The sequence below is a fragment of the Myxine glutinosa genome, chromosome 10 (genome assembly GCF_964187855.1).
Source record: "Myxine glutinosa chromosome 10, kmMyxGlut1.1, whole genome shotgun sequence".
Lineage (NCBI taxonomy): Eukaryota > Metazoa > Chordata > Myxini > Myxiniformes > Myxinidae > Myxine > Myxine glutinosa.
This window is the reverse complement of record NC_136270.1, coordinates 123,599,362-123,611,771: the sequence shown is the minus strand read 5'-3', so window position 1 is coordinate 123,611,771 and position 12,410 is coordinate 123,599,362. Positions and strand designations below refer to the sequence as shown.

The window sequence follows — 12,410 nt, the reverse complement described above, 5'->3', positions numbered from 1 at the left end:
TGAGAGGCAGGAACCCACCCCATTGAGAGGCAGGAACCCATCCCATTGAGAGGCAGGAACCCATACAATTGAGAGGCAGGAACCCACCCCATTGAGAGGCAGGAACCCACCCCATTGAGAGGCAGGAACCCACCCCATTGAGAGGCAGGAACCCATCCCATTGAGAGGCAGGAACCCACCCCATTGAGAGGCAGGAACCCACCCCATTGAGAGGCAGGAACCCACCCCATTGAGAGGCAGGAACCCACCCCATTGAGAGGCAGGAACCCACCCCATTGAGAGGCAGGAACCCACCCCATTGAGAGGCAGGAACCCATCTACGTAGCTGTCACTCTCTGCCGATCTGGAATTGAATAGTTGTGGAGGGCTAAGCTTATGAATTGGGCACTTTGGGGTACAAGCTCCAAACTTTCCAAATATGTTTAGGAAAATATTGTAAATGATTTTATATATCGACATCTCAATTTTTTTTAAATGTCTCAATATAGCATTGCCTATAGCGAAACAGTACGTCGAAGAGAATAAAATTTGCTGGACCATCAATAGTGGTGACATCTGGACATCTGGAATCAGATTTATTGGAACCTTTGTATAATTTGTCAAAATATCAAGAATGATTCTATTAACTTTCCAGCAGAGTCAAACGGATGAGATACGGGAAGTGGATTTGTGGTCGTTCTCGCTATTTCAGCTGTATGTGCACTCCCAGACAAACTCGGGGCTGTGAATTTCCTTTGGAACAGGGAAAGCCCTGAATCTGGCAGCCAAAGAAATATCAGGCAGAATTGGATGGGCAAAGTCTCATGCCCTACACACGCTCTGCCCTTAGCGCAATGACACGATGTGACACAATGTCAGCCATTGTTGGGCATGGAAAGAGAACTGCTTCGAACACGTCGGTGTCAATGCCTGAACTCACAACAACACTCCAGAATATTTCTATTACTCCAAGAGACATTCCCGAAGAGGCCTTGAGAACTATCCAGAGATGTCATTCTGTTGCATGACAAGACATGCAGTTGTACGGACATAGATGTTGCAAGAAGAAAGGTTTTTGGAAGAAGAAACTCTGTTGACAAAATTCCACCTACCAGGGCTGCACTAGAACAGCTTGTTTGGAGACCATGTGTGATGTCAGGCACTCATTGCCTGTCCAATGCTTCCATGTCTTTCTCCTGACCTTAGGAAAATGGTGCTTGTTTGGTACAAAGTTTCTGTTTAAATGGAATGGTATGACCATTTTCACAAATTTTGATCTCTGAAAGTGTTAATCTCAACTTTTAAAACTAGAACGGCACACGGTAGAGCGCATACCTCTTCCAGGTTGAACAATTTGTTTTGTATCCACGAATGGGCTGGATCTGGATCTGGACCAAAATCGAATCAGCTTGTTCTTGTCACCTAACCAACTCGTCCACCAAGTTTACTCATACATAGTCCATATCTTTTTTAAGTATCATGTTATATATCGCTTTTCACCTTTCAATGGTGAAGAATTACTTAAAAATTAAATAATTCCCGTATCCGAATCCATATTCAGATCTTCACCAAAATAGAATCGATTAGTCCTTGTCACACACACATGTCCACCAAGTTTCATCGGAATCCGTCCACAACTTTTTGAGATATCCTGCTATATATAGTTTTTGGCGTCATCTCGCCATCTCGGCTCTCGTTTTTCTGATCCTGGTTGAACCTGTCTTTTCAGGCTTTTCAGGTGCAGGTTGGACCTGGCTGGTCTGAACTGGCTGGTTGAGAACGTCATCTCGGGATATGCTCCGCAGGTTGGTCGAAGCGATGAAGAGAAGGACAAGTTCTGGTGTGCGATAGAGAAGCTGATGGAAAACGTGAAAGATGAGGAAGTTGTTGTGGTGGGAGGAGACCTGAATGGACATGTGGGAAGGAGTATGGATGGTTTTGAGGGAGTTCATGGTGGTTACGGATATGGTGTGAGAAATGGAGAAGGTGAAAGGATTTTGGAATTTGCTGATGGAGCTGATTTGTTGATTTGTAATACTCAGTTCCAGAAAGAGGACAATAAGCTTGTTACATACACGTCAGGTGGGTCGACGACAACCGTTGACGACCTGATGGTGCGTCGGCGAGATAGGGGGCACCTCCGGGACACAAAGGTGATCCCGGGGGAGGAGGCTGTTTCACAGCACCACTTGGTTGTCTGCGACATAAGGGTGAAAGGTGCAAGGAGAGCTCGGCGGGTGAAGCACCAACCGAGAATGAAGGTGTGGAGGTTGAAAGAGGTGACAGTAAGGGAGGCATTAAAAGAGAGGCTGAGTAGGGTAGAGGATGATGTGGTTGAGCTTGAAAGTGGTTGGATGTCAATGAAAGCTAGTCTGTTGGGAGCCGTTGGTGAGGTATGTGGATGGACAAAAGGACCACCGAGGCACTCGGAAACATGGTGGTGGGATGTTGAGGTTGGAAAGAGGATTGACGAGAAGAGGAAGAAGTTCAAAGAGTGGCAGAAGGCGAAGGGTACGGGAGCAGAAACAGCAGAGCATGAAAGTTATAAGGCAGCCAGGAAGGCTGCAAAGAAAGAGGTAGCAAAGGCGCAGGAGGCATGTAGGAAAATGTTCGGAGAACGCTTGGATTCGGAAGAGGGTCAGAAAGCAGTATTCAGGATTGCAAAGCAGATAGCGAAAGAGAGGTGTGATGTGATGGGGGTGAGTTGCTTGAAGGATGAAGTGGGACAAATCGTTGTCGACCCAGATGGAATTAAAGGAAGATGGAAAAGATATATGGAAATGCTGTTGAATACAGAGAATGAATGGGATGGCAACATAGAGAGTAACCCAGTTTTAGGACCGGCAGAGAAGATAACTGAGAAGGAAGTTGAGGAAGCGATAAAAGCAATGAAGAGTGGAAAAGCGGGAGGGCCGACGGGAGTTGTGGGAGCTATGTTGAAGGCAGCAGGAAGTTGGGGTGTGAAGAGAATGACAGAGATCTGTAATCTGGTGGTGAAAGAAGGCCGCATTCCAGTGGATTGGGAACTGAGTACCCTCGTCCCTCTATACAAGGGGAAAGGTGACCCTCTGGAGTGTGGCTCGTACCGAGCGATAAAGTTATTGGAGCATGGAATGAAGGTATTGGAAAGGGTGTTGGAGAGGAGGATAAGGAAGAAAGTGAAGATCGACGAAATGCAGTTTGGATTTATGCCAGGAAGAGGAACGACAGATGCGCTTTTCATTGTGAGGCAGTTGCAGGAGAAGTACATGGATAAGAGGAAGAAGTTGTTTTTTGGGTTTGTTGATCTGGAGAAAGCATTCGATAGGGTTCCACGCAAAGTATTGACATGGGCATTGAGGAAGTTAGGAGTGGAGGAATGGTTGATCAGAGTAGTGATGGCAATGTACAAAAGAGCACGCACAGCTGTAAGGACGAAGGACGGGAACAGTGGTGAGTTTGAGGTGAAGGTGGGAGTGCATCAGGGGTCGGTACTAAGTCCACTACTATTTGTAGCTGTGATGGAGGTGCTGGCTCAGACCGTAAAGGAGGGTTTACCGTGGGAGTTGTTGTATGCAGATGATCTGGTGTTGATTGCGGAAAGTATGGATGGACTGAAGGAAAAGATGAACAAGTGGAAGGAATGTATGGAGACAAAAGGTCTGAAGGTGAATATCGGAAAGACAAAGGTGATGGCAAGTGGTAAAGCATGTGGTAAGGTGGAAAGAACTGGGAAGTGGCCGTGTGCTGTGTGCAGGAAGGGTGTCGGAGTGAACTCCATTCAATGTACAATGTGTGCTGAGTGGGTTCATCAAAAATGTAGTGGTCTGAGAGGGTCATTAACCAGTGTGGCAGCTACATTCAAATGTAAGGTGTGCACAGAGGGAGCTGCAGATGGAGGAAATGTTGAGTTGGATCTTGGAGACGGCGTGAAGCTGGAAGGTGTGAAAACATTTTGCTACCTCGGAGACATGCTGAATGGAGAAGGTGGATCAGACTCGGCAACGGTTGCTCGAGTGAGATGTGCATGGAAGAAGTTTCGGGAACTGAGTGGCGTGCTGATGAGGAGGAGAGTGTCGCTGAAGCTGAAGGGAAAGGTGTATGCTGCATGTGTGAGAAGTGTTATGATTTATGGGAGCGAGACATGGGTAATGAACGTAGAGCAGCAACGAAGGCTGGAAAGGGTGGAAATGCGAATGGTTCGATGGATGTGCGGAGTATCGTTGAGAGAGAGGAAGACAAATGATGAATTGCGAAAGATGATGGGAATATTGCCTGTGATTGATGCTGTGAAGAGGAACAGGTTGAGATGGTTTGGTCATGTATTGAGGAAGGATGAAAGTGACTTGTTGAGAAGAGTGATGGAAGTTAATGTAGAAGGAAGTAGAGGACGGGGAAGACCGAGAAAGACTTGGCTAAAGATGGTGGAAGAAGAAATGTGGGCAAGGGGGTTAACAAGGAGAGATGCAGAAAATAGGGCAAAATGGAGAAGATTGTCATGGGGACCGCAAGGCTAACCCCCGCTCTAGCAGGGAACATGGCCTTAAAATGCATGTTGTGTTGTTGTTGTATATAGTTTTTGGCCCTATCTCCAAATCACTTTAAAATTCTAGTAGCCGGATCCGAATCTCCACCAAAATCTAATAATTTCATCCTCGTCACATACGCTACATCTCTGCCAAATCTCATCCGAATCCGTCCACAACTTCTTGAGATATCTTGTTCACAAACAAACAAACAAACAGACAGGGGTGAAAACATAACCTCCATCCACCTTGAGTGGCGGAGGTAATAACTTCATAGTTACTCTGGTTGCAGATATATGTACTGTTAGCCATCTTGGAAAATTGACACTCATTGAAAAAAATTCCAAATGCCTCTATATCTAGATTATTACCCTTACATTGGCAAAGCGAAATCAGGGTTAGGCATTCGGTTGCGTACGTGCGTGCGTGTCTGCATTTTTAAAATTCATTTTCTTGGCACGTTGGTCCGATTGTCACGAAATTTTACCATTGGAGTGCCCCTGCTTGTAGAATTTTTATTCATAATTATGACGTCATAGGTCATATGGTACAGACGCCATCTTGAAAAAACGTTACACCTCAATATCTCCAAAACCGCTCCATGGAAAAAATAGAAACATGGTTCATTGTAAAGAACTCCGGGCAAAAGTGTTGTTAACGATGACGTCATTGGTGCCTTCCGTTATGATGTCATAATTCGACAGGGACAACATTTCATGTGATCTGTTTGAAATTTATTGAGTGTGATCTACACAACAATTATATTAGAGAATCCACACATGATGTCACCGCTCACGTGGTCTGGCAGCCATATTGGATCAAAGAAAAAAACCTTTCAAAAACACAAGAGTTGGCTGGCACCAAATTGACTGCGCAGGGTAAGTATTCTATGAATACCATCTAGTTTGAAACATGTTCCTGAATATGTGTGCCAAATTTCATGCTTGTACCCCAAAGTGCACAATCGTCTCTACATAGGGTATTGTTATGTTTTGAGGTAAGGATGAAATACCTTAGTCGAGATAGCATCGGGTAGGTTTAGAATGCTTCGAGTGTCGCGAAGAAGAAGAACCCACCTCGATGTAAGTTAAGTTCGGCCGACTGTCCGGGTACGATCATATATGTGCCTCCATACGGAGGGGTGGAGCTATGCTATTTGGATAGGGTCCATAAGGATAACCTCCCCAGTGTGTAATTGCCCTGCAATTTTTCCCTTCGTTATTATTGCATCACAAAGGGCCGCCACAATAACTACAATGATCGCACTGTAAATGGAGTCATTCGCTCACAACACCGCCAAGGCGAACCAACACCCAGCACATTTGCCAATGGGCATGCAAGCCCCACCTCACGGCCTTCGACGTCATCCAAACATTCCCGAAGAGAGATTAGACTCCGCCCCCCTCTCCCCCGTATCGTAACGGGGCGGCGCTTCTTGATTGAGTAGTGTTCCGGGATTAGACAGAGTGTGACGTGAGCGTGGAACATTCGGGAGAAGGCAAAAAGACGCGTCTCGCCATCTTTCTCTTTTTTTATTTTTCCCTTTCCCTTTCCCTTTCTTTTTCTTTCTTTCTCTTTCTCTTTCTCTTTCTCTTTCTCTTTCTCTTTCTCTCTCTCTCTCTCTCTCTCTCTCTCTCTCTCTCTCTCTCTCTCTCTCTCTCTCTCTCTCTCTCTCTCTCTCTCTCTCTCTCTCGTTCTGGTTCTCGTCGCGAGTGGACGCTGTGGTTTCGGGTGCGCTGGTGAGGAGACGTGTCAGGGCTTTGGGACTTTTTGCAACGTGGAAGGAGGAGGTGTTGTTTTACGGTGGTGCCCTGCGGAGAAAGAAGGGGTCATGAGCAAAACAAAGAGGGTTCTCCTGCGTGCTTGTCTCATGTCGTCGGCTCGCTGCGGGTGCGATTCTGCACTATTTTATGCGTTTCCCGCGTGGTGGTTCGAGGCGACGACCAGCAGCCTTACCAGCCATTTGCGGACGCAAAGCTGAGTTCGGCCCATTATAAAAGGGATTTTAATTTTACTTTCGTTTCCCCTTGTTTGTATACGAGTCTGAGTGGAGGGTCCCTCAATTATGAAGTTTAGTTTACCTCACCTTTCATTGTTATTTGCATTTATTTTTATTAAATCATTATTTGTCGAATTTTACTTTCCTTGTATTGTGGATTTTGCTGTCCTGTCTGTGTCTGTGGGGATCGGATAACCCCTGCGTGTGTTCCTGATCAGGTAAAACCTTAAACCTTTCCGCGCGTGTCACTACCGCCAAGTTGGGTATACGCCTCGGAGTTCAAGCTCGTTTTGGCCATTCGTCCTCTTGGGGTCTTAACCCTGGGGACACGACAGTATTTAGCCACCTCACTATAGATGCTGGTCTGATAAATTGAACACGTACTTCAATCCTGGCAAATCTCATGATCTCACCTGGGCATGCTCTGCTGTGTCTATTTATTCCATAAACATTTTTTTTGAGGAGGAGGGGGTCTGTCTGTCTGTCTGTCTGTCTGTCTGTCTGTCTGTCTGTCTGTCACAAAATGTCTGCTACTCGAGCACATTGTCTTCCCCTCACCAACCTCCATCAAGGAGTGTTGGAGTGAATACTATCACAGTATGTAGGTCCCAAACTTGTATTGAGCACTAAGGTGTCGATTATGGGTTTACATCGACATGTCAAGGTTCCACTACCCTTACAGTGCTGCTCCAGAGAGCTTCCTTACTACCCCCACACCATGGTTCTCACATATGCAGACAGCAGCGAGAAGGCGAGCGGAGATGTACGGTGGTTCACATGTAGGAAACGCAGGTTGTACAATGTAGTTGGCAAAGGTGATGGCAATGACTGCCTGGCTCGTAGGCTCGATGATAAGCAACGACGTCCAGAGGCGTACAAAGGCCGGAAGCTCGCCGAACGCCTCCAGAATGTAGGCATAACTCGCACCGGACTTGATGATGGTGGTGCCCAACTCCGCGTAACACAAAGCACCTGGGGAATGCAAGGTGGAGATTAAAAAGATGCAGAAAAAGGAACAAGCCGAATGAAAGTTAACTCGGATTGAATGGCGAGACTTTTCTGTATAATCGGACCTGGAACCTTCACTATATCAGTTTGGAATCACACCAACGTTCAGTAATCTAACTTCAAGTGGTGCGTAATGTTTACCATTCAACTTCTTTTTGTGAAAAGGTTGTGTACTCAAAGCTGAGACCTTCGGTAAACACCAACCGTAATTGCACCAACATTTATTCAGTTTGTCCTCGTCACGCATTCGAGCGGCGATGCAAACTTCTCACAAAGTCTTTTGAAGTTACAGCACAAACAGATAAAAACGGCTAAGATCAAGACACTTCCTCCTCACCCCCAACGCAGAAGTCTCACTCACAAAATTCTTTTGTTTTTACAGTTTTGAAGGCTCGTAGTGGAGCTGCCACACACACATTTCACACACATGGACATATTGTACAGACGAAACACACAAGACAGAACACAGAACTGTTACACGAGACAAACACAACCACTGAGCTTGGCGGAAGTGCCATTACTTCAAGGGGCACTCTGGGTACCGGTGACGTCACAACAATGGCGCCACCTTTCTCACTGCACTCAGCGGGGTATTTCCCAAGGAGGAATTTCCTCTTCCCCATGGATTCCAACCAATGGGGACTGTCTGTCCTCTTATCGTTTTAAATGCTGAATGCCAAGCAAGGAAACAACGCGCACCATTTTAAAGTCTTTGGTTTGGCTCAGTCGGGGTTTTAACCCCTAATCTCCCAGACTCAGATTGGACGCTCTAACCATTACACCACTTAAGGAAGAGAGCTCACAAACAGTTATTACCAAAATACCGATAAAATACCGTCCACCTCTTCCTGAACCACTTGTCTGACCACAGCAAGACTCACCGATGATAGAGAAGACACCTCCCATCGTCCAGATGACCAGGGACATGCCATACGAGGCACTGTAGATGAGCACCCCTTTGGGCGACACAAAAATACCCGAACCAATCATGTTTCCCACGATGAGGCAAACTCCAGACAGCAAGGAAATCTCCTTCTTGAGTTGCATTCCTTCCGACGAGACTTTGTGGGCAGCACTGCCGTTGGAAGGCTGGGATGCTTCCGAACCGCCCGGTACCGCACCGTATCCATCAGGTGTAGACGTTCCGACATCGCCTGTTGGTCGAGAGCAAAATAGGTAAGCAGAGGCAATTTGCACCACAGTTTATGAATGAAAAACGTGGTGCAGCTTTAGAGAAATGTGAGAACACACCGCTTGTGTAAATACTAACCATGGCGAGACAGTGTCAGTGGTTTGTCAAGAGTTCACAAGTTACACCAAATACATCACTTAAACAACTCTCAGTTTACCTATATCGCTGTCTAATTCCGCGCTGTTTATATGCATGTTTTGAGGCCTATGTCTATATACTTTACACCAGGTTGTCACTTGACCTTCTTCAGGTCACTAAGCAAGGAAAAGCACCAGGAAAGGCTCATGTCACAAACTTGGGTCATGGGAGGGTCCTCGAGGTCCAGTTGGCATTCCTGAGGGTATGATGGGCCATAGCCCTATATGGTGCAGCACACAAATAGCACATTTACAATCGTAATTCCTGTGGTAATATTCAAAGAGAGCAAATCCCCATGCTTCCAACCAAAAGCTGGCAAAAAGTTCCACCAGGAATGACCCAACATCAAATTTTGAGTTCTTTTTCTTTCTTTTTTTGACCCCCGTGATCCGAAGTTCCCACCACCTGGGGGCATGAACCGAGGGTGATATCCAAAAATATCGTTACATATTTCATGTATCCTCCAATGTTGATTGCATATACAAAGTTTCATTAAAAGAGGTTTAAAATGTATCTGTAAGAATTTGTAATTTGTCACCAACTAATACTAGGAAGTGGGGAACCCAATTCAACATCCATCCGGGGGACGGCACACACATCGATGCCTCGCCCTTCCTATGACAATTTATAGCTTGGCCGAGATTTGAACTCAGGATCGACAGCTCAGACACCAACTGATAACAGTATTGAAAGTTTTCTGGTTCCTCTTCAGAGCATTTGTCTAACATTCACACCGTTTAATGGCTTCAAGCAAATCATAAGTCACCAATAAACTCCAATAAACTCCAATAAATCACCAATAAACTCCAATACATTCAGAACTCCGCTGCCCGTCTACTCACCCATTCCCGGACCCGTGACCACATCACCCCGTCCTTTACAAGCTTCACTGGCTCCCCATCCCCCAGAGAATCCAGTACAAAATCCTCCTCTTGACATACAAAGCCCTCCATAACCTGGCCCCATCCTACCTGGCTGACCTCCTCTCCAGACACACTCCCACCCGCAACCTCCGCTCTGCTGGTACCAACCTCCTGACCCCTCCATCCGGACCAAATTCAGATCCTGGGGGGACAGGGCCTTCTCCATCACTGCTCCCACCCTCTGGAACTCACTACCTCACACCATCAGAGACTCCTCCTCACTCACCACATTCAAAACATCACTAAAGACCCACCTGTTCAACACTGCATTCAACATTCAACCCACAGCATTTAACCCCTGACTATCTCTTCTCCTTCTCCCTCCTTTTGCTTTAAATATTTCCCTATTGATTCTTGTCTTTTTGCAATTGTTGTTTTCATGTATTGTTATGCATTATGTTTGCCACTCTGTCAAAGCGCCTTTGGGCTTCTGGAAAAGCGCTATACAAAATAAATGAATTATTATTATTATTATAAGGAAGTTCAAAACACAAGTTGAAACAAGAAAGAGCAATCAGAGAGTGCAGACCCTCACCAGGACATGCTGTGTGGTATGTACAAGCTGTTGTATTTGTGTGGTTTATTGATAACTAGCAGAAGTACCCGGCGTTGCCGGGTGGGGGAGGGGGAGGGAGAGGGGAGGAGGAAAAGAGGAGGGAAAGAGGAGGGAGAGGTGAGGGGGGAGGAGGGGGAGGGGGGGGTAGAGGGAGGGGGAGGGGAGGGGGTAGAGGGAGGGGGAGGGGAGGGGGTAGAGGGAGGGGGAGGGGAGGGGGTAGAGGGAGGGGGAGGAGGAAGGGGAAGGGGAGGGAGATGGAGGAGGTGGGAGGGGGAGGGGGAGGGGAAAGGGGAGGGGGGAGGGGGGAAGGAAAGGGGAGGGGGGAGGGAAGGGAAAGGGGAGGGGGGAGGGAAAGGGGAGGGGGGAGGGAAAGGGGAGGGGGGAGGGAGAGGGAAGGGGGGAGGGGGAGGGGGAGGAGATGGGGAGGGGGTAAGGGGAGGGAAGGGGAGAGGAGGGAAGGGGGAAGGGGAAGGGTAGGGGAGGGGGGAATGGGAGGGGAGGGGAGGGGAGGAGGGGAAGGGGGAGGGAGGGGGGAAAAGGCAGGGGAGGGGGAGTGGAGGGGAGAGGGGTAGGAGGAGGTGGAGGAGAGGGAGGGGAGGAGGGAGGCAGGAGAGGAAGTGGAGTGGCTCACGTTTCTGAGTGAATGTGGCTCACGTTTCTGAGTGAATGTGGCTCACGTTTCTGAGTTAAGTGTGATGCCCATCAGGAAGAAGAAGAAGCCGTACTACCAAATTCGTACACTTCCGGAATTGTTTGATTTATTTGTATTCAAATGTCTGGTAATTGTTTTGTATTTATTTATGCGAATGTGTACTTGTATATAACTGTCATTAATTTTAAAAGGCTTCAGCGCTATCGAGCGATTTTTTTTTTTTAACTCCAAAAAAACGAACTTTTTTTTTTTAATTTTTTTCCCCCCTAAAACACTCCCAGGCACTCAATGATGAACCTCTGAAAGTTTGATGAAGATCCGTTCAGCCATCTCTGAATATAACGCGGACACACAAAAACTGGACACACGCACACACAGACAACTCGCGTTTATATATACTAGGGCGTGCCCGTACTATATATATATCTAAAATTATATCCCCCCCCCTCTATTTACATTAAATGGTTTGGTCCATACGGGTTTGGTCCCGTACGTGCGTGCAAAAAAACATGCGTGCAAACAACAACAAAAAAAAACTTTGAAACCACGTGGCAGTAACGACCACAGAACCCCCCCCTCTATTTACATGAAATGGTTTGGTCCATTCGTAAAGCCAAAGCGAACGGCTTGCGAGTACGGTAGAACCCCCCCCCCCTCTATTTACATGAAATGGTTTGGTCCATTCGCAAAGCCAAAGCGAACGGCTTGCGAGTACGGTGACCATACCTTGGGAACCACTTGTCCGATTAATTTCAAACCTTGAAAAGGCACATCCTCGGGTCCCCAGCAATATACCTGGCAAGTTTCAAGTATATCGGACCTGTGGTTGTCGAGAAACAGCGGTCACAGACAAACAGACACACACACATACACACAGAGATTACTGGAATTATAGATAGACTAGGGCGTGCCCATACGTGGGTGCAAAAAAACATGCGTGCAAACAACAACAACAAAAAAAAACTTTGAAACCACGTGGCAGTAACGACCACAGAACCCCCCCCTCTATTTACATGAAATGGTTTGGTCCATTCGCAAAGCCAAAGCGAACGGCTTGCGAGTACGGTAGAACCCCCCCCCTCTATTTACATGAAATGGTTTGGTCCATTCGCAAAGCCAAAGCGAACGGCTTGCGAGTACGGTGACCATACCTTGGGAACCACTTGTCCGATTAATTTCAAACCTTGAAAAGGCACATCCTCGGGTCCCCAGCAATATACCTGGCAAGTTTCAAGTATATCGGACCCGTGGTTGTCGAGAAACAGCGGTCACAGACAAACACACACACACACACACACACACACACACACAGACACACACACATACACACAGAGATTACTGGAATTATAGATAGATATAGATGTATATTTATGTTCATACGGCACACAAACATACCTCTTCGGTTTTATTGTATTGATTCACATTTCAATCACATGTATTTTATAGAAGTACTCACAT

At 46.8% G+C, this 12,410-nt stretch overlaps 1 protein-coding gene across 3 annotated transcripts in view; it reads right to left on the bottom strand.

Moving 5' to 3' along the window:
- The window catches only part of LOC137433801 (Y+L amino acid transporter 2), a 144,526-nt gene that overhangs the window by 73,157 nt on the left and 58,959 nt on the right, over window positions 1-12,410 (bottom strand). For all 3 annotated transcript variants that reach the window (XM_068126165.2, XM_068126164.2, XM_078786047.1), the window contains exons 2-3: window positions 8,373-8,645; window positions 7,213-7,455 (exon numbers count right to left, since the gene is read on the bottom strand). In XM_068126165.2, the coding sequence (XP_067982266.2) occupies window positions 7,213-7,455; window positions 8,373-8,645 (516 nt within the window). The remainder of the gene's footprint in view (window positions 1-7,212; window positions 7,456-8,372; window positions 8,646-12,410) is intronic.